Raw genomic sequence first — 24,273 nt, forward strand, 5'->3', positions numbered from 1 at the left:
CGAGGATCGAACCCCGGACCTTCCGCTCTCCGGGCGGACGCTCTACCACTAGACCACGGAGGCGGTCACATCAGGGGAGTAAATGAGGGCGTTTAGCATCAGTTGAGTGAGTGAGTGAGAGTGTTAAGACTCAAGTGAGAGAGTTCTTAGTATCAGATGAGTGAATGGGGGATGGGGGTGGGGGTGTCGTTAGTATCAGGTGAGTGAGTGAGGGAGTCGATCTTTAACCACCAGACCATCCACTGCGCCGAATATGTTTTGGATTCGGCAACGTGTGCTTTCTCTCTTTGATGACGAGATGTCCGTAATTCGTCTTGAAAGTAAGATCCCATCTCACACCCATCCATCGACATCCCTCATCCCGAAACAGTTTTGACTACACTTTATCTAACTGGAATGTGGAAGAAGTCATTTACTCTGATCCTGGGAAACAGTCTTTCGAACTAGTATGTCAACCAGTGTCGATCGAGGGGCATTCATGTTTCTGCCCTCTGTGACCTTCACATTAAAATCCCAATTATTTTAATAATTGATTTGACAAAATACAAAAAGCCAATCATGCCATTATTATCCCTACCTGCCCCATTTGATGTATTGTCAGCCATTACAGACAATATTCGCAAATCGTTTCTTTCGTTCGGACAAACTACAAGAATAAATGATAACGCTTCCCTTCGAAAACAATGACGCAAATCTATCAAAACCTCTTTCGTTTCAGTGTATACCTTCTTTTCTACAAACGTTACGTGGTTTGAAGCAATGGCCATCTGTACCAGCAACAGTCAGCAGCTCGTTGTCCTCTCTACAACAGATGATACTCTTAAGCTCCACAAGTTATTCGGATCTTATGGGTCTGTATCTCAAACTGCAGGCTTTTGTTCATGATTCGTGTCATACACAAATATATGTTCCAAATATGTATTGCGTTTACTCGGTATATTAAAACAGTCACACAAACAAGGCACCAGACAGCTCTTAATGTTTAAAAGGCCAATTGTTCAGTCGAATAATAGAGACACAAATCTTTCCATAATCATAAGAAATCTCTTCTAAAAGCAGAGTCCATTATGAACAAAGAGTAGGGGAAAAATCTTGGAACCCCAACAGTATCTTCTCAGGTAATGAATTGTTCATGACAGTTAAGAACAGTACCTATATGATGCGTATATGAACCAGGAGAAGAAACAACTATTTTATTCTATAAGAAATTTGCCCTAAAACAAAATCTCCTTCAGGGCAACCAAATGTAATTTGGTTTGTGCCAACTGCTACACTTGTTAATTATAGATACATTGTTCTCTAGCATATCCTTCTGGATGGATTTAAGTGGAGCGACAGCGAGCGGGTATACTTGGGTCGACTATACAGCAATGACCTGGAATCACTTCCACCCTGGGTTTCCAAGCGTTGGCACAGAGACTCTGTGTGTAGCAGCTGTCCCTAACAACAGTAACAACACTTGGATCACCGACAACTGCCAACACAAGCGACCCTTTGTGTGTCAGAAGCCGGAAGGTCTGTATCTGACCACGGTATCACAACGATAGTCCCCGACATTACACATACGGCCTGCTCAAGCGATCCTTTGTGTGTCAGAAGCGTGGAATTGTATCTAGCCATGGTATAACAACGATAGCCCCCGACATTACACATACGGCCTGCACAAGCGATCCTTTGTGTGTCAGAAGCCTGAAATTGTATCTAGCCACGGTATCACAACGATAGTCCCCGACATTACACAAACGGCTAGCACAAGCGATCCTTTGTGTGTCAGAAGCCGGAAGGTCTGTATCTAGCCATGGAATAACAACGATAGTCCCCGACATTACACATACGGCCTGCTCAAGCGATCCTTTGTGTGTCAGAAGCGTGGAATTGTATCTAGCCATGGTATAACAACGATAGCCCCCGACATTACACATACGGCCTGCACAAGCGATCCTTTGTGTGTCAGAAGCCTGAAATTGTATCTAGCCACGGTATCACAACGATAGTCCCCGACATTACACAAACGGCTAGCACAAGCGATCCTTTGTGTGTCAGAAGCCGGAAGGTCTGTATCTAGCCATGGAATAACAACGATAGTCCCCGACATTACACATACGGCCTGCTCAAGCGATCCTTTGTGTGTCAGAAGCCGGAAGGTCTGTATCTGGCCACGGTATAACAACGATAGTCCCCGACATTACACATACGGCCTGCACAAGAGATCCTTCGTGTGTCAGAAGCCTGAAATTGTATCTACCCACGGTATAACAACGATAGCCCCCGACATTACACATACGGCTAGCACAAGCGATCCTTTGTGTGTCAGAAGCGTGGAATTGTATCTAGCCATGGTTTAACGACGATTTTCACTGCCATTGGATATACTTTCATCACAAGCAATCCTTTGTGTATCAGAAGCCGGAAAGTATGTAATGATAGTCCCCGATATTACACATACGGCTAGCACAAGCGATCCTTTGTGTGTCAGAAGCCGGAAATTGTATCTAGGCCAACATGCACTGTAACATGTATGCATTATTCTTAACATATATCATACTTACTTTTATGATACTATCACTAATATACCATGAAATGCAACACTTTGTGCGGAATATCTGCACTTGTATACAGCGGATGTATTTTGAAAATCGACACATCGTTTTAAGTAACTAAATCAGTACATGCGCTATTGTGTCACTGGATTGCCTGGTCAAGACTCGATGGTTCACAGGCTACCGTCATGTGGCAGGAATATTGCTGTGTGGCGTTTGGCATCCAACACTCACTTAGAAATTGTGAGGACATAATTACACTTTTCGCGAATACCTGGTGTCATCATTGATTATCAGTGAAAGAATTCATATATTAAGTAAATAAGGATAAGAATTTATGGATGAACAACTTCTTTATTACTATTAAGAGCGACGTTTCGGTGTGGGTTCAAAGAAGTTGTTCATCCATAAATTCTTTTCCTTCCTTTGTACTCCAAGTTCTAAATGCCTCTCAAAGAAGACATTCATATATTGTATAATGAATCTTTTTCGGCAGATAAACGGAACTGATTATTTTCTGACGTGGGCGTTTTATATTTTCTCATTCCAGTCAAGTGTGCCTACCTTATACTGGACAGGGCTAAAGGCGTGACTTACAGCGATAAGGGTAGCTTAGATCAGGCGGAATGTGAAGGCGAATGCCAAGCCCTCAGTGACTGCGTGGGTTACTCTCATTATAAGGGACTGGGTAAGAAGTGCTACCATCACCAAAGTCCAGATCCACAACATCTGTATGACCCAAGTAACTACAAAACTGGAGAATACTTCTGGAAGCTGTACCGATGGTCATGTGACTTTGGTGAGTCTCGCTTGTGTTTGGGAACTACATTTTATCAGTGTAAAGATGTTGGTACCATTTAGTTCAAAAGTTAATCACGCACTGAGCTATCCGCTCAATTGAAACTTCAAGATATATATTTACTTGTGTTTTAAATTACTTAATTGCAAACTGAACTGACATATCATTACCTGAGATTACTGACATCACTGATCATAATTCTTAAGTTAAGATGTTTGGATTTGTTACTCTTTTCTGTCATGTTTCTGTTGTTTGAAGAACTCTACAGCGCAAATGTTTAATCTTCAAGAACATCGAACAAAACAAGTCTGGGCTGTACAGTAAAATTACCCATCCTACAGCCCAGACTACCCCAGTAACTATTTTTGGAAACAATTTCGGTTTGAAACAGATAAAAGACTCCTGTAAGTGTTCAAATGGTTTAATTTGCCATACTGACTTCGAAAAATGCGTGATTGCATAAAAAACCTTGAACATGCCAAAATGTCAATTTACAAATCAATAGCGTGTGTGACCACCTCTGGTTGCGATGCAAGCAACACATCTTCGTCTCATGGAATGGACCAGGCGTCGCACAAAGTCCTGTGGGATATCTGTCCATATCTGCTGGAGCATGTTTCGAAGTTCCTGGAGTGTCTGTGGAACACGTGGTTGACGTCGAAGGCGCCGATCCATCTCATCCCACATGTGCTCGATTGGCGAGAGATCAGGGGAGCGAGCCGGCTAGGGGATGACATTCACGTTGTTTTGTTGAAGAGATTCCTGAACAAGTCGAGCAATATGAGGCCGGGCGTTGTCATGTTGAAAGGTTATGCCTAGGCCACGACGACGCAAAAACGGTAGAACAACAGGGCCGATTATCTCGTCGCGGTAGCGCTGTCCATTGATATTTCCCTCTACCACTATCAAACGGGTCCTCTATCTTGCTGTAATCCCACCCCATACAATAACGATGCCGCCCCCGAACCGATCTTCTCCCATGACACAATGATTGACGTAACGTTCACCTCGACGTCGGTACACTCGAATCCGTCCATCGATGTGACTGGGGTGAAAACCAGACTCGTCAGTGAGTAGAACTTGTCCCAACGGCATGGCCGTCCAGCGTAGACGCTGTCTGCTTGACGGTGGTTTCCTGTCAAAATGGGACGTCTGGCGAGTCTTCTGGCGACAATTCCTGCACATCTGAGGCGACGACGTACGGTTTGTGAAGATATTCGTCGAAGGCCAGGGATGCTTCTTGTAGTCACTGTTGCTGGCTGGAATCGATTTCGTAGGTGTGTTGTTCGAATCCAGTTGTCTTGTCGATTATTGGTAACGCGTGGCCTGCCTCTCCGAGGATGGTCTCTGACTGCATTCGTCTGTTGCCAACGTTGCCATAAACACCAAATGGTGTATCTGTGGACGTTAAATTGTCTTGCAACATCTCGTTGACTCGATCCTGCTTCAAGCATACAAATGGCTCGCAGACGCTCATTTTCGGAGAGGCGTGGCATTTCGTAATGTTGAATAATTGCGTAATTTTGTTGTTTTCCTGAGTGGTTGTTGTCAGCACGATGCTAAACAATGCACATGGAATCCCGTTAACGCTTAATGTTTTTATACCCATTCTTGGGTAGTGGAATGCATGGTGCTTCCATAAAAGTCAACTTTTGCATGGAATGCATGCTTTTCTGTTGCAGTTGCGTTTTTGTGACTTGATTCCATACATGTACAACACCATTGAAAACCAAACTTTACTTCCTGAAAAATACACTAAAATATTGGTGTCACAGGAACTTTTGTTGTTGAGTATATTATAGATATTTAGGTCTAATCTCTTCTGGTTTTCAAATAAGTTTTCAAAAACATATTATACTTTGGCAAAGAAGGCAGAAAAGGCCCCCACTGTGGTAAAGCAATTTGAGATACTTTTTTACGATATATCTATGCAGGCGGCCTTTAAAATCTTTGATTGCAAAACTCAGCCAATACTTTTATATGGCTCGTAAATTTGAGGTGGCGCAACTTGGAAACAATTGAAATAATTAACACTAAATTCTGTAAATTCTGACTAAACATTGGATAGAAAGCCTCGAACTACGCAGCCCTTTGAGAATTTGGTCGATACCCTATATATATATATACATATATAACCGGATTATAAAGTATTTGATTAGGTTAACGAGATTGCCACAGAATAGGTATGATAAGAGCTGTTACATTATGTTGCAAACTTCCGACAATGAAGAGGATATATTCTAGGCGTAAGTTTTCAGAAAAGCTTGTTTTTGTATGGATTTGGATTTGTATGGATGGCACAAAAAGTTCCTGATGTTATATTTACTCGGAGATTGCAAGATAATTTTGAACAAGAATGGACATCCCGGATCAATAATAGTTCTAGTAATACACACAATGTACCCTAGGCTTCATGGGGTCTTATACGAATAATGTTTGTCACTAACTGTTCAAAATCAGTGTCGAAGAATAATGATCTATTGTACTTTATATAGTTTAGGTGGAATACATGAGTAAATGCGTAGATATTTAACTATGATTTCGGATATACTGCTTCCCCTTGAGACTCTAACATATTTGTAAAAGTAGGCGGCTAAATTTATTATGCTGATGAGATTCTAATTTCACTTAAATAATACGGTCAAGAATGCGTGAAATCCTATCAAACTCAACTTCGTAATCGCAAAAAGTAATATGACTTCAAAAGTCGCATCGAGCTCTGGTGGATCAACAGCGATGGAGTGAGGTGAACGGTTTAATAATGCTAGCCGACGTTTAACATGGATATCCCACCCAGACGCAGTGTACCAACTCCCTGATGACCGGTCCTTGTTATATCCCTTTAATGCCGAGCCCCAGGCAGGGTAACAACAAGTATTATCTTTTAACGTCTTTTGGTATCACGCGGACGGGGATCGAACCATAGACCTTCCGCTCTCCCACAACGATGCAATTCATTATGTGATAAAAACTTAAACTAAAAATACTTTTTCTTGAATTTGCTGGTTATACTACAAACCTGTTCCTCCTTGTTGTTATCATATTTTAAAGTATCGCGCTCTGTGAACACAATGTCAGAAGCAGCTTGCCGAGCTTTGTGCTATCGCCGGCAAATAAATTATTTCTTTTAATGTAAGATAAGTAAATAACACAAAAAGAAATGAAAGTCGACTATGTTGTGACAACCATTTGACATTGGGTTTGATTTTCTAAATAATTCAGCGGTCTCCATGTTTAGTTCCCAATAGTGTCAGGTATGCATGCAGGAAGAGATGCGGCTCCATGTTTCCATTTTACCAAAGTTGTACTCCTACGCACGTTGTTTGTTTTCCCTTTTGTGAACCAGTTTTCCATATTGGATACCTTTTGACACTCACCAAAACGGTGTATTCAACTTTATAAAGGGAGAATATGATGTAATATTTGATATTGAAACCATTGAAATTTACATGACTTTGTACACCTGAACAGTATAAGATAGTTGTGTTTACGATCTGCTTCGTAGATTTCACTTCTAAGCAGGCATTCCCATTTTTAAAAGTGTTGATTCCTGGTAATTTGTTTGTCCATAAATATTTTAAAGAAATATGGAGAACCTTTTCAGGTTGTTAACAAATGAAATAGATTAAAAGTAAAGGAAGGTAAGATTTTTAATTTCAATGTTGTATTTCTCCGTGAATTGTACATATGGGAGAATGTGTCCCTTTTATGAATCATTAATAAATCTGTTGCCCTTTGTAGACCATTATTGGTAGACAACCGTTTGGCTTTTATCCTTTAACGAGACATTTTCCAAAAAATCCTAACGGCAGGAATACAAATGTTTTCTATTAAATCCCACCAAGACATCAGTAAATCTTCATAAAAATTTTGTATACTCTGGAAATAATATATATGGCTTATGCTTCAGGTTATTGATCTCATACACATTGGCCATTCATTATAGGGGTATTCATGCATAAAGAGTGACAAAACACTCTCCACAAGACTGTATGACAAGAGAGATGACTTAACCTTCCCAAAATCAACTTTCCATTCATGTTGAGCAATATTCCAGCAGCTCCAGCCTTTGGTGTTTACATTTTGCAACTTTTGAGATACAATCGAGCATGCACTTTCTACCAAGATTTCAAAGCGCGTCATACAACTCTTTGCTCAAAAGTTGCTTGATCAAGGTTACAACATTCAAGGCCTCAGTAAAGGTTTCAGAAAGTTTTATGGTATACATGTGGAAGATATTTCCAAATTTGACGCATCAGTGCCAAAAATGATGTCCGATGCAATTCCCTATTTTGCGTTGTACAATTATGTTCCAATATTTTTTCGGGTGAACAATTTACACGCCTCTACATGTGTTTGTGACGGATGCCACAGTTTGGGCAGGATACGCTCACCATTTCGCGAACACCTGGTATCATCACAGTTTCTTAGTGATTCATAAACACAGGCTCATGATATAGTCGGAATCGTAAATCGACTCTGCTTTATGTAGAGATTTCTATTGGAAATGGAAAGGGTTTTGTCGCTTTATTTATTATTTTAGCATCATTATTACGATGTACCGAGAACAATGGGGAGTCGGACAACTTGGTACCTGGGATGCAAGCGTGACATTAAAAATTAAAAAGGCCAAATCTAATATGGCGCCAGGACCTGGTGGTATTCGAAACCGTTACCTTGTGTCAAAAACACCATTACTTCACTGTTTTAATTCTCTTGTGCATACAGTGGATGTTACGACTTGGTTGTGCAAGGGTCGAACAATACTTATCTGAATACACAATACAAAGTATTTACAAGAGGCCTTACAGAGATCGTGTCATCATACTGCGCATCTAATGACATTATTTACATGGAGCAGAAAGGAGCCAGAAAGGGATGTTGGGGTTGTAAGGATCAACTACTAGTTCAGAAAATGATCCTTGAAAAGGCTAAAACTTACCACCGTAACCTCTCAATGTGTTGGATAGACTACAGAAAAGCTTACGATTCTGTACCTCACGAATGGATTTTGAGGTCACAACGGAATGTATTGGCTTCCCCGAGCGGCTACTTGTTTTACTCAAGTCTTTAATGAATTGCTGGTCAACTCAACTTGAGATGTATTCGCAAGGACAGGTGGTGACTTCGGGACCCATTTCTATCAGAAGAGGAATATTTCAGGGCGATTCTTTTAGCCCTTTGCTTTTCTGTTTGTCACTAAATCTTTTAAGCTTTTTGCTCAGCAAAGAGGAAGGTTATCACCCGGGACCTCCTCAGCACAGATGCCCAACACCCCTTATGCACCTCCTTTACATGGATGACCTTCAACTTATTGCCAATGGAGGATCTATACTAAAAAAACTCAACCAGATTCTGCTTGCATTTTTGTCGGGTCCTTTTCTAATGATATCGGCATATCCTTTGGACAAATGCAACATTCTTCATTTGAAACGTGGCAAGGTAGAGGAGGGAGGATCAGTCAGTTTACTTGGAGGAGGAGTTATTGACCATCTTGTGGAAGGTCAGGCTTATACGTACTTAGGGATGCAGATTAGGGACAAACTCCAGAATGCCCATATCAAGAAGAAACTTCGGGCAGAGTGCAAATGTAGACTAAAGAAAATCAGAGAAAATCCAAAGCAAATTTTAATCCATGCGATATAGCTGTGGAGACAACCGTATAGAAAACCAATACTAATGATAATGGACGCCAAGTTTATAGGGATTGTTTTGGTTTATTATCTTTTGGTACACATAAACTTAAAATGACATGGGTAGGTCGTTTGATGACCCATAATTCAAAAATACGTTACCAACCATATTTCCTGTCAGACAAGAGCCTCCCTTTAAATCTGTTTCTTCATGTCCATCAGTATAAATAACCAGATTCGAATCCCTTAATAGCGGTAACGTTTGGCCATGTTTAGTTGAACATATGCCCTATACGTTTCAGGTATATACTTTGGCGAAGCCACTCATGTCCAACCAATTCAAGGTAAGATCAAATCGTCATTTGGCAATATTTGGCTTATTTACATAATGTATTTGTCACAATAACATTTTTCCAATATAGTATTAAAGTTTGTTACAGTTTCAGTAATGCAGTTCCCCCTTGACATTTGGAGACAATTAGATATTTAACACTGAATTAAGCAATATCAATGACAGTTTCATCGATGTATAATATAGGGACAATACGCCATTGTCAATAGTAGGGGAGGGAGTATGGTTTTACGCCGCTTTGTCCCAATGTAGGGAATCGAACCCGGGCCTTCGGCGTGACGAGCGAACGCTTTAACCGCTAGGGCACCCGGCCGCCCTATTGTCAATAGAAAAGAGGACCGGAATTCAATTATTCATATGTCGTACTTTCCATGGGCGCAGTGGTTCAAGCTTTCGTTCGTCACACTGAAGGCCCGGCTTCGATTCCCAACCTTCTTGTGTTCCCCGTTATTGATAGGGGCGGTCGGGTAGGCTAGTGGGTAAAGCGTTCGCTCTTCACGCCGAAGACCCGGGTTCGATTCCCGACATGGGTACAACGTGTGAAGCCCATTTCTGCGATATTGCTGGAATATTGCTAAAAGCGGCGTAAACCATACTCACTCACTATGATATTGATAGATTATTAACATGACACCATACTCACTCACTATGATATCGATAGATTATTAACATGACACCATACTCACTCACTATGATATTGATAAATTATTAACATGACACCATACTCACTCATCTTCATTATCTTGATTCATTCATTCTTATCTTATAGGTTTGAATGTATCGGATCTGCAGAGCACTTCCAGTATGTCTGTGGAGAGTACGTCTACCAGTTATGTGTTATCACAGTCAGTTTTTGAACAGTCCGTAATAGAGGACACTACCGTTGTCTCAGTGTTTGGTACAGTGGGAAGTTCGCTTGAGATAACAGAATCTGTGTTTGTGACAGAGGAACCTTCACTTGTACTAAATGAATCTTGGTTTGGTACAGATGAACCTTCGGTTGTACCAACTGAATCTTTGTTTGATACAGAGGAACCTTTGGTTGTACCAACTGGATCTTTGTTTGGTACAGAGGAACCTTCGGTTGTACCAACTGAATCTGTCTTTCGTACAGACGAATCTTCAGTTGCACCAACGGTTCCGTTTGTCACAGACGAGCCAATATCAGCAAAATCTTCTTCACTAACACAAGACACTCCCAGCAGTTCAGGTATTTTCTCTCCTTCGCCTGGTTTTGATGAATCGTCCTTTATTGGAACTGTCGGCGTATCTCTATCAGCAACACATACGTCACATCCTATGTCAACTGATGAGGAACTCCTGGAAGCATCAAGTCCAAGTGGGACATACAACACTTATCCAGGCACAGACATGTTGGTCGGTTTACCTTCAACAGTGACTTCTCATCCTATATTCCCCTTCACAATGGAGTCCACACAAGACGTAGCAACGCCAGACCCTTCTCTTGAGAACTCTTTACAAAGTAGTCTCACGTCAGGTTATCTTTTACTACCTTCTGAAGCCGTGACGTTGTCATCTTCAACGTCTCCTACAACTTCTCCTCAGCAGGCAACTACGGCGACAACAGTGAAGCTCTGCCCATGTAAGTGCAATATACACGTGGAGGAGAAAGAGAGAAAGAAGATTATCCAAGAGATCAAAGAAAAACTCTTAATTGAGACAGATCAGCTTGCACAACAGGTTCGCAAAAGGACGAGTGCTCCGGATGAACGAGCTAGTTCTAAAAGCATTGGCTATGTGGCCATAACATTTATGTCTTTTGTGGGCATATTAATGGTTCTCGCTGATTCGGCTACCTTAGAATTACACATACAAATGCTGATAGCTAATTTGTGCAAGAAATGAAAACAGAACCAGGGATGGTCTGATTTGATGTAACCAGCTCTGATGGTATTATTCGTGTATGTACACCCGATGAGTGTCACCAGTACATGTAACATCGTAGCATTGGAATGAATTAATAGGGTCCATTGGGGATCTGTCATTTGATATTTGGGGGAGGAGGGATTTTGTATCTAGATATATTTTCAGCTACAGCTACAATAGCCTGATTTTTAAAAGGAAAACACCTGTCAACAAGGTCATTTTGTGGCAGGCCATTTTTTTTTATAGTCTGAAGCATTATTATTTTTTTCACGAATTATCGGGAACAATATATTAAAAAGAGTTCCAAAGTGTGATATGAAATTATTGATGTACCATTTTTCATATATTAATACATGTAATGTGTACAGAACAATTTTGTAGAAACATGTTTATAACTAGCTTACACATATAACGTGTTTTAAAATACGTTGTATGAAATGTCCATATTACGGATTTATTGCCTTCGAGTGTGACGTGAATACAGCGTCTAAATTCTTTTTAAATAAAACTTGTATTTTTACATTGTTAGATCAAAACATGTATATAACATTTTATTGCTTTCAAATGTTCACTACGCTGTGATATCCAAATATCTATAAAACATTTTATAGCTTACAAATGTGCACTAAGCTAGTGTGATTTTCAAAACCTGTACATAACGTTTTATAGCTTACAAATAGTCACTACACTGTGATATCAAAACATCTATGAAACGTTTTATAGCTTACAAATATGCACTAAGTTAGTTTGATATAAAACCTGTACATAACGTTTTATAGCGTTCAAATGTGCACTAAACTAGTTTGTTATAAAAACCTGTACATAACGATTTATAGCTTACAAATGTTCACTACGCTAGTGTGATATCAAAACAAGTGTATAAAGTTTTATTGCTTAAAAATGTGCTCTCTGCTAGTGTGATATCAAGACATATATATTATATTATATAACTTACAAATGTACACTACGTGCGTTATAAAGACAATGAGTTTGCATTGACATTATATAGTGTGCAAGTACTGACATACAGATCATCATGTAACTTGTCTTTCTTACATGTTCAGCATGTTTATTATTGAAGTCAACAGCCATGGTAGGCTAGTAGCCGCTACAGATGGACATTATTATACTGCTGGTAGAAATTGTAGTTAATGGTCACCTGACAGTTGTTCATCTTTACCGATAGCTGCCTCAGGAATTAGCACACACTGGAGAACGTCATCAGAGTTTTTATCCACAGTCAGTAAGTACATCATCTCCAAATACAGCTGTTCTACATTAGGATGTCGCAGGACATCAGGGCATGTCTTGTCGCTGATTGTAGCGGACATTCTCTATTTAGCTTCGACATCAGTAAAACTTGTGTATGTATTCAGGCTTGATGGTGTGTCGAGATGGGACTGTGCACTGTCAAGAACATGTACTGTGGTCGCACACAGGGAGTGGTTTGTGTACTTGATAGAGAGACCAGCCTTCACACTAAGAGTTCACATCATGGTTCCAGTCGATTATGCCTAAGAGCAACGGCGTTTTAAGTACACCCCATGCTCGGCCTTAGCGTTTGGCTGTTGAAAAAGCTCCACACAATCCTGGTTCAAGCGGCGCACATGTTATACATATAAGGTTGTGTGTTAAACATAAAACAATAGGACATAAACAAAGATTTGAACTCCATGCGAGTACAATAGTGTTGTTCATGTCACACTATCTTGTTAAGTTCAGAGCCAGTTAGGAAAGGCACAACAACCAAAGCACTTCCAGTATCAGACAGCAGTTATACTTCAGCAAGGATAATATAAAAGATAGCGACCGGAAGAAGCCGTTGCCAAGTAACCATAAGGTTTTCCTCAAACTAATCCAAAGGGATAATGGCGTAACGTCCCTTGACCCAAATTGGGGAAAACATACACATCGACGTCCAATCAGTCAACTAAGTCTGTATCTTACCTAGGGATGTATCGTTTCTTTCTAGGAACATAATAACAATAAGGGGGTCTCTTTCAACTTGATAAGGTCGTTTTGATTCTAACTTTTTTATTTTTTTGCGTTCATCCATGGTGATAGCTATATCAGAAACCTTCAGTCCCGCAAGGTTTTCCCTACCTCTCCTCCCCAAGGGCAGCAACATATCAACGAAAACCAGCATGAGATCAAAAGTATTGAAATCGAGATCTTGTGGAAATTTACTTCGTAATGTTTTGTACTGTGCTCTAAAATATATATATTCACATGAACACATTTTATTCACAGCTCAAAAAGCTAAAACTCCTCACGATATTGGACAAGAAAATAATTTTGAAATTGTCCTAATAATATTGAAATCCTATTATAGATATACCTTGTGTTGCAGAACACTGGATTGTCGAAGCTGCATACGTAGTCACACAGTTTCGTCATGTCGCCATCCGCTATAGTGGGGTAGTGCTTGATCTCGGCAAACCCTTTTCGCTTCAGTTCTTTTCCCCTGCTTTGAAATATTCGACGATTCACTGAATCAGCTTCCTTTGGTAATATCTACATCTTGTCTTGAATGTTCAAGGTGTCATTGAATACTGAGTCGATAGGCCATAAGAGTGACTTTCTTGTATTGGTCGCTTTTCTCGGTTCTCGCTTCAAGATAGAATGTCCAGTTGTTGCATAAACAATTTCCAACTCAAATGAGTTTCCTTTCTGAACTAATTACTCCCGAAATACCTTCAGCGCTGTCGAAGTAGATCGTTTGGTATTTTTCGCATGTATATTGTCCAATATGACGCCATGACAGAGAAATCAGCGAAACGGTTAGGTTTACCATCGGACGCGGGCGCCATGTTTACGTTGTTTGGATCGTCCCGTGCTGGGGTCTCTGCGAAGGGAGACACCTAGTTGGCTGAAAATCAAAGGATACCCTAGGCCTGGATTTTTCCTTTGACTCAAGTCAATATCGTTGGGTTGGAGGCGATATGCATTTCAAAAGACTGTCAAGTGATCAAATCTCGGCCAAAGAGAATTCTCCATTATTTAAAAATATATGATATGATAGCAAAACGAGAAAATATACACTGTGTGAGCTTAATAGAGTTGAAGATAAGTATCATGTTCTACTTGTGTTCACGTTGTGTTCTCAGTTTAGAATTAAGTATATAACATATACATTCAGTGTACATCGAAATATATACATCAATTTAATTTTTTGTTAAAAATGTATTTGTACCACCCACAACTGTGCAGAACAGAATGTACAGTCGAACCCCGTTATCTCGTACCTAGCGGGACCGTGTTGTAACTTCGAGATATCCGGGCATTCGAGATAACGAGGTATGCACATTATATAGTAAGGCTGTCGGTACCAGAGAAAACGTCCGAGATATCGGTACAAACGAGATAACGGGGTTTGAGATAACTAGGTTCGACTGAAAGCAACATTAGCCAACATTGTGTACACATTGTATCCTAAGTACGGAAATAAAACATTTGAATTAAAATAATTGAATACTTCTTACAAGAGAAAAGTTCTCAACCTAATCCTGAATGCTGAAGGTGTTGTTTTGAATAGATGAAAGATGAAAGATGAAAAAGCAATTAAGTAACCTCCATTGTCTCTATTAATCATCGTTTTCAGTTTAAACGCATCCTTCCGCACCAGTTGCTTTTTGCAAACCCGTGTATTTACATTTTCATTCAAATCTAAGTGTTTTGTCTCACATACAAACGGGCGAAAAAGGATGATCAGTGATAAATTACGTAAACAACTTTCTAAAAGTATCTCCTCACTGCTATGCGCTCGCATCTCTTTCAGCAATGCTCTGGTACACAGACGAGAGGAGAGACCTGTGTTATGACTTCGGTGACTATGAAGGTACGAAAATGGTTCTAACTGTGTGTAGTTACCATCGAACAGTGCAACCTGCGCCATATAATCATAAGTTATAACATCCTTAGGCCTAGGATACTTGTATTTCAACTTCCAACAGTCTGTTTCATCCACAGAGAATCTGTAGGTACATTTATGATTTGGTCACCTGTGTCGACAATCAGCTGCTTCGGTATTCATAAAAATAAAAAGCGACAAAAACATTTTCATAATCATATGGAATTACTACGAAAACCAGGGTCCATCGTTCGATTCCGACTATATCCTAAGCATTTGTTTATGGATCACTATCAAAATGTGATGATGCCAGATGTTCGCAAAAAAGTGAGCGTGTCCTGACCCACCGGTGGCTCCCGTCACAAACACATGAAAAGGCAAGGCAAGTGTTTGCCCGAACAAACACGGGAACATAATGTAATAGTTGAAATAGGATAATTGCATCGAACATCATTTAGGTCAACCGATGCATGAGTTTTGGGTTAACTGAAAAACACACCAATAATCCATGGACCAATACATCATCAGGTACACTGATATATGTCCACTTGGAATGTCCACTAGGAATATCCACTAGGAATAATTCCATACTGGGCAGGTACATTCTTCATTATCATTCGGTTCAATCTGGCTAAAGTTTGTTTGTACTTTAGCGCCACAACCAACAATGCTGTATGACGTCGGTCTGTAAATAATCGAGTATGGACCAGACAATCCAGTGATTGATACTTGTGAGCAATAATCCAAGACTTTGGAGCACCAATTTGAACATTGTTATGCGGAAAACATGACCTTATTTGAAATGAAAAACACCCTAAAATGCAGACAAAACGTTTATTTATTGGTTAAATACAAGAAAGTATACACTTGAAAATCTACACTTAGACTGTGTACTGTGAAACTGCGACCACCATGTCCATTGCGATGTCATGTGCATGTCATTTGTTGTGAGATACTCATTGATATGACCCTCCTAATCTCGCTTTTGATACCCGTATCAAACACATCCCCATCAAATAACAATTGTTTGTTTCATTTTAGACCCCATTCAACATTCTTTTGCCCTGCGGTTAATCTCGTAGTAAGTCATTACATGCATATGACATTGGGATATAAACATATCATAACTCATGAAGGACAGGTTTTAGAGTGAAGCATAATTTCTCATACTGTTGACATAAGTATTATCAAATATATTTTCAACACAATTGCATTATATATTTTTACTATTTATCATTTGTTGATTATGTTGGAAAGCAGATAAAATAACTACTTAAGTTAATATTTAAAACCCCAAACCCCAAATTATCAAAATTGTGTATACAAATATTGCGAAAAGGATAATTTTCTATATTCTTCAGAATACACTTGAAAATCTACACTTAGACTGTGTACTGTGAAACTGCGACCACCATGTCCATTGCGATGTCATGTGCATGTCATTTGTTGTCAGATACTCGTTGATATGACCCTCCTAATATCGCTTTTGATACCCGTATCAAACACATCCCCATCAAATAACCATTGTTTGTTTCATTTTAGACCCCATTCAACATTCTTTTGCCCTGCGGTTAATCTCGTAGTAAGTCATTACATGCATATGACATTGGGATATAAACACATCATAACTCATGAAGGACAGGTTTTAGAGTGAAGCATAATTTCTCATACTGTTGACATAAGTATTATCAAATATATTATCAACACAATTGCATTATATATTTTTACTATTTATCATTTGTTGATTATGTTGGAAAGCAGATAAAATAACTACTTATGTTAATATTTAAAACCCCAAACCCCAAATTATCAAAATTGTGTATACAAATATTGCGAAAAGGATAATTTTCTATATTCTTCAGTATACACTTGAAAATCTACACTTAGACTGTGTACTGTGAAACTGCGACCACCATGTCCATTGCGATGTCATGTGCATGTCATTTGTTGTCAGATACTCATTGATATGACCCTCCTAATATCGCTTTTGATACCCGTATCAAACACATCCCCATCAAATAACAATTGTTTGTTTCATTTTAGACCCCATTCAACATTCTTTTGCCCTGCGGTTAATCTCGTAGTAAGTCATTACATGCATATGACATTGGGATATAAACATATCATAACTCATGAAGGACAGGTTTTAGAGTGAAGCATAATTTCTCATACTGTTGACATAAGTATTATCAAATATATTTTCAACACAATTGCATTATATATTTTTACTATTTATCATTTGTTGATTATGTTGGAAAGCAGATAAAATAACTACTTATGTTAATATTTAAAACCCCAAACCCCAAATTATCAAAATTGTGTATACAAATATTGCGAAAAGGATAATTTTCTATATTCTTCAGTAATGATTTACAAGAAATACAAATAGTATAAACCTATGAGAGTACATGCAATGACATGTTTATATAAGTATATTAAATTATTTTGCAAAATGGAGTATTCATACATAACATATCGCACATTTATGGGCGGACCATCGACTTCTTGTAGTTTTTAAAACAATAAAAATAAGTACATAACTGCAAGTAGCCTTGGTGGGCTCCGAGTGAATCTTCCAGGTATTTGATAACATAGTTTGATATATACACATGCACAAAAGTTAAGCGCCACCATATTCATAGTCTCTTGATTTAGCGTGTGGGATTCAGAAATACGAAATATGATGATGTATGACTGAATTGGGCTTCCATAGCTTCATGATCCCAGATTTGTCCAGATACCACAAGGAAAGCGTGCTTTACGTGTTGCTGCAGTTCCCCTACCCTATGAAAAGTGAAATTCAAGTTTCAGACACGTGGTTGCATTTTGCTCCTGTGTGAGATTCCCCTTCCAATAGAGGTTGAAAATCAACCATGGTGAGGAGAAAGTAATCGAACGCTGAAAGATGGCAAGTGATAGGCATGAGAAATGCTGGCATGTCATGCAGGGCCATTGCAATACAAATGGGTCGTCATCACAGTGTTATCACTCGTTTGATTGTCAAACATGGTCAAACCAATGATGTCAATGACAGGCATAGGTCTGGTAGGCCAAGAAAGACCTCTACAGAGAGGATAGACTTCTTTTCAGAATAGTCAGACTAAATCCATTTGCCACTTCAACAGATTTAAGACTGCAGTGGATTACCCATCAGAGACTCTCGACGATGACCATAAGGCGTCGCCTCAGAGCGGCTGGTTTTAACGCCAGAAGACCAGTAAAACGTCCTCAACTGACTAAGAGGCACATGCGGAATCGTCGGAAATGGTGTCGTGCCCGTAGTCGATGGAACTTGGCCAACTGGAGAAGGATCCATTGGTCTGACGAGTGTCGAATGCTGCTACGAATTGTTGATGGTCGAATACGTGTTTGGAGGCAACGAAACACTCGTTTTGCACCAAGGAACATCCAGAAGACCTTAGCATGTGGCAGGGGGTCTGTCATGATATGGGGTTGTGTTTCCTTCGGCTGCAAACTTCCGCTGGTGACAATTCGTGGAAACCTGAATGGCCAACAATACCAAGATGCCGTTCTACGTCCAGTGGTAGTCCCTCATTTTGACAACCATCCTCTTCAGACAAGACCTGTTTACATTGACGACAATGCAAGACCACACAGATCTCGGGCAGTTTTGGCTTATTTGCGTCAAGAAGCTATTGCCACTCTTCCTTGGCCGGCCTGTAGTCTGGATCTTAATCCGATTGAGCATCTCTGGGACATTCTTGGCCGGAAAATCAGACATCGTGATCCCCCAGTTCAAAATCTCGCTGGACTTGAAGCCGCACTTCATGAAGAACGGATCCGTTTGCCTCAGAGAAGCATTCAACGACTTGTAATGAGTATGAGGCGTAGGGTTGAAGCTGTGGTCAATGTCCGTGGATCATACACACGTTACTGACGTTTCTGTCTTGCAATAGACTCTGCACTCCCTAGGGTTGGTTGGTTGGTTGGTTGGTTGGTTTGTTGTTTAACGCCGCACTCAGCAATATTCCAGCTATATGACGGGGGTCTGGACCAAACAATCCAGTGATTGACATCATGAGCATCGACCCACGCAATTGGGCACTCCCTAGGGTGTCTATGTGACACCTGATATGGTCTGCTGATATCATGACAGTTACATGACAAAAAAGTTTTTCAATGTTTTCTGATCCTTCAATTTCTGGTCTTCGGTAAAATTCATTTCTGCTCTTATTCTTTTGGAACACAAGATTAACTTGCTTTGGGACAACTTTTGAATCACATGAGGTTTACATATACGGCTTATAACAATCGTACATCTCGTTATAATAGTCATCATTAAGTGCGAAAAGTAACAGCTCACAAATATGGTGGTTTTGTGCATGTGTATAAATATAATTAAGGTGGCCTTTTTTAGATTTTAAAACTTAAAAATATTTCTTTTCAGACACAACACACTATATATTACTTTATATACATATACCATATTATTCTTATACCAACACTTTTTTTATCTTATAAATTGGAACAATGAAGTCATACTAATTTTTAATCTCTATAATGATGATTGTATTAATCTTGCAGTGTCCACATCCAGTTTGCTTTGACAATCAGATGATTGTAATACAGATAGAGCTCATTCTTAATTTCAAAAGGCCTTGCTTTTCAAGTTTCCTTATTCTAAACTGACGTCTCAAATTCCCACATGAACAAATTATTGATGTTTTTCTTTTTTCTCTTTACACCAACATATATCTGCATTGCACAATGACTGTTATTATGTTATTTGATATCTTGGTATACTTTTGTATGTATACTAGTATTAGATTACACATGCATGACGTTTTAGCAGTCATTATCAGTTAGTGAACTGCATGTTATGTCAATCAAGATAAGCAACATAAAAATGACTCTAGTATACTTTCATGTTTGAAGAACCAATCAATTCACTGTGGGAACATATTTAATTACTTACATAAGTTACTTAGATCTTCTTAAGATCAAAATGGATCCAAATTAAAATGAGATTAAATTAAGGAGTCATTTCAGTAATATGTATACTGACTGAACATGTAAGACAATATATACATTGCCTGAGTGAGTCAATATACATATGCCTGATTAAAGACGCTGGCTGTAACATTTATAAGTATAATCTGCTATTTGCAAAAACAAATAACATAAATAAATGCATCTACATAGAATGATTGCGGGGTTAAATTTGCATTTATGTCATCATCAGAATATTTGATTATGAACTCTCTAAAATCATATTTGCTATATCATAATAATATCTAATAAATAGACTTAATACTACAGGTGTCTTGAAGTACTGTGGAATGACAATCAGGATACATAGCTACAGCAGGATAGTGAATGGGTTGTAATGGAAATAACTTGTCAACATAATGATAAATATACTGTGCCATTAAGTGCCAAAAGTAACAGCTCACAAATATGGTGGGTGTCGCTTAACTTTTGTGCATGTGTATACATGGAGGTTCATTTGAACGGCCTGTCATTGGGCTATACAGGAAATATAAGCACTCAACCCATGTATTTCATAGCTTTAGTTGACCTAGCATTCAGAAAAGCATAGCATTAAATTATTAGCATTGGTATACACCTGTGGAATGGACAAAAAGTAACTCGTCAAAAAGAATAAAAGTAGTCGTTATCCATATAAAGATATTAATTTTATCAAGTTTCGGTTTGGGAAAACACATTCTTTCTTTTTGGTCAAATGGTTCAAGGACGTTATTGGTATTGGTATCCTAACATAAAGCCACATGATACTAGCTCAGTTTATTAACATTGTTGTTACTACTTCCAGTTTTCATGTGAAGGCAGTGGATGGGGCTTATCATCGTATTATAATATGCTTCTTTCAATATCTTTTCGCTGTATCTTACATGTGTAAGTAAAGGAGAATGTCCGAAATCTCGCGATTATTTTCGCACGTGAAGCTTGTTCGAGGCCGTTAGGGACTTGAGGACTTTCTCCTACTTAAAACAAAGTTCGATCAAGTCTCAAACTAATCTTCAAGTGACATTCACTACACTATGCTGTACTATGGGAGGGTGACCAATCTTGTTTAACTATAGGAGGGGACTTTTCAATGAAATCTATGATACGTTTTAGTACCCATACTCAAACTATTGGAGTGTTAGCAAAATGATTGTGTCTATCCAACTGTCATTAAAGTTCACGTAACTTTGTCTTAACAAAACCTAAAACCCCAACTATGGTCGTCCAGCCGCGTTACTTTTGACATGCACTCAAAAAAGATGCAATCAACGATGTTGATACATAATGCCAACTTTCACTGTTTTCTATGCAAACCAATGACATAGGATCAATTACGAACGTAAATATACATAAAAAGGTCAAGCATCAGAAGCAGCAGAAACATAAAGTTTGTGCGAGTGAGTGAGTACGGTTTTACGCCGCTTTGTCGGCGGGGGACACCAAGAATGGGCTCCACACATTGTAACCATGTAGGGAATTGAACCCGACACTTCGGCGTGACGAGCGAACGCTTTAAGCACTAGACTACCCGACAGCCCTCATATAGTTTGATAGTATTTGGACAATCGGTTGCAGAGCAATAGGGCAAAATATGTCTTTAAACATGAATTACGGTATTGTAAAATTCCCTCTGCTCATTGAAGAAATATTTGTTCTGAAAACAAATGTTGTGAAACATACATTGTTCGGTTTCCCCTTCCATAGAACACCTGCTGTTTGACGCAGTGAACCTTTAAATATCTACGAGCTTTGAGCTATTACAGCTTATCCATACCGAGTGAAATAATGGCGAACCTCCTGAGAATTGGCGAGGGACATTCAACATTTCGAGGTATATCCCTCACTTTGGATTTCTTGTCATGTAGGCCAGCTTTAAAAAAGTAACTAGTAGTAATATAGTTTGTTCATTTCACAAAATTTCAACCTTAGTAAGCAGCCAAACAATTATGTAGAGTTTTAGAAATGTTGTATGTTTTTGCAACATTATCTTTGTCTACCAAAGTTAAATGATTATTGAATATCTTTTAACCATCATCGAGCTTCAACTATAGAAGCCTTGTGCTTGTATATTTAGTTCTTGAGTCAAACGTACGGGCCATACAGCAAGTTTGATTCCACATTTTATACAGTCTCCTACCCAGAGTTCCATGCGGCCGACAGCCAGCCAGCATAGTATCTCTGCCACAGGCCTGTGCCATATGACGATTCGTCACATCTTTCACAGTCCATTCAAGATATTGAATATGCTTTTCATCCGTTTCATGTTTGACAAGTCTACACATTTTCATAAACAAATGTCAAAGAATGGTTACGGTTCATTAAAAAAGTATCCTAATACGTGAAAATCTACTCTTCTTTGCGTAGTTATCCTTTATTTACATTGGTTGTACAGCTCCACGTGCTGTCATCGAAGCCCAAAGGAGAGCTATAGCGATATATCACTTTTATGTCTAAATATATATATTGTCATGCAACTCACTGTCGCAGTTGTAGTAGCATATCTATATAATTATGCAAAACAATATGTAAAGCGCCCCCAAATACTCGCATTAGTCCGTTCTATACTGATTTCTGAAAAAGCGCGTTTGTTTACAAACAAGAGAAAAGTCCGGTCACGTGATATGCAAATCAGCTGAGTCACCACTGCGCCGGAGTGTGCATTTTATACTGAACACATTACTCATTTTGTGAAATTTGTTGTGATTGAGTCTTCAACCTCACAAACACGGCGCCTGTATTTAGCATAGGTGAGTGATGTATATGATTTCAAAATATACAAAATACTACTATTACTACAACTACACTTTGAAATAAGAAAATATTTGCAGCGAGATAAATGTGATACTATTTCAATAATCACATAAAACCATACTGACTCACAACAATACATGTACAGCTTCGAGCGCTGCTGCTCACGGAATTACTAATGTATGTGAGATATTCAAAAATTGCAAATAAAATATTGATTCTTCTAACTTTACTGAAAGGTTACATACAACTTCAACACAAGTGGTTTCTAACAAATACAAACTTGTCAACACATTTACACCACTTCAAGGTTGGAATGTGACCAGATAATCTGGGTATGCCTGTGTATCATTGAACACAACGTACATGACAGGATTGTTAATATCGTTCACGACCGAGTCATACAGCTCAGTGCCAGTGCTTCCTGTCTTGGACGGTGCAACTCTCATCTCAGATTTCCCCAAAGTATATACGCCAGTCAAGACTCGAACCAGGTACAAGTATTTCTGCCCTTTTGCGTCCGGTCTTGAGTATGCATCTCGGGCAGAATATTTGGCATTAACAGCGAAATACACTCCTTGCCCGTAGTAGGTGGCTGAAATTGGAAGCGGTTATCTGTAGACACATTGGAATATGAAGAGCCAGTAGCCATTCCTTGAATGCTACGAACAGGTGTCATTATGTACTTTTCACAAGTAAAATATGTGTAACGTGAATCGTATCAGAAAAAAAAACATATGCACATTTACTGTTCATAAAAAAATCGCTCTTCTTTTGTGATAATTTCCAATGAGGAATTCAAATACATATATAAAAATATGCAATCTCAAGCTTCCGGCCTCACAGCCTTCCACAGTCCCTGTCTTTCTCACAGTCACTAGACCATATTATTTTCCATTCCACCCAGGCCTTTCTGTGATGCACAAGCCCTAAATGAAGCAAGTCTCCCATCTCACTGGGGCTCCATTTCAATTTACATAGAGTTATTTGTTTCTATCAAAATCATAATATTTTCAGAGACTAGGTGTTAGTCTGGACCTTCACCATGTACACTCGTTTGGCACCACATTGAATACTAGAGAAGCTTGTTCAACCATTGCTGTGACTGATAAAGGAGGGGAATTATAGTGAGGCAATTGATAAACTTCATACCAAACTGCAAATTTCTATTGCACACATGTTACAAAGCTGCAAGTGAAGTTGTTTGAACAGAATGTGGTCGCTTCCAGCTGTTCATAAATGCTCACTGTAGAGTTCTGTCTTGTTGGATACGGTTTACCAGACAACCATTAACAGATACTCCAGACAATGTTATGATTTACACATTAGATTAGATGATGCTGGGGACGAAAACCGTGTTTTTCCTGACGAATACCAATATGTAAAAATAGTTCTGGGCATGTCTGGCTTGCACAAGATGTAGGTGACAGAAAGGTATTTCTTAATTTTTTGAAACAAAGATGTAAAGATATTTA

General features: G+C 39.0%; 1 protein-coding gene across 1 annotated transcript in view; it reads right to left on the minus strand.

Annotated features, from left to right (window-relative positions):
- Positions 1 to 23,012: 23,012 nt before the first annotated feature.
- LOC124138519 (protein mono-ADP-ribosyltransferase PARP14-like) overlaps positions 23,013 to 24,273 on the minus strand; it is a 48,665-nt gene continuing 47,404 nt past the window's right edge. The window contains exon 27 of the mRNA XM_048385128.1: positions 23,013 to 23,393. Coding sequence (XP_048241085.1) covers positions 23,104 to 23,393 — 290 coding nt within the window. The 3' untranslated portion in view covers positions 23,013 to 23,103. The remainder of the gene's footprint in view (positions 23,394 to 24,273) is intronic.

This window comes from Haliotis rufescens, unplaced genomic scaffold (genome assembly GCF_023055435.1).
Source record: "Haliotis rufescens isolate VD_foot unplaced genomic scaffold, xgHalRufe1.0.p SCAF_54, whole genome shotgun sequence".
Taxonomy (NCBI): Eukaryota; Metazoa; Mollusca; class Gastropoda; order Lepetellida; family Haliotidae; genus Haliotis; species Haliotis rufescens.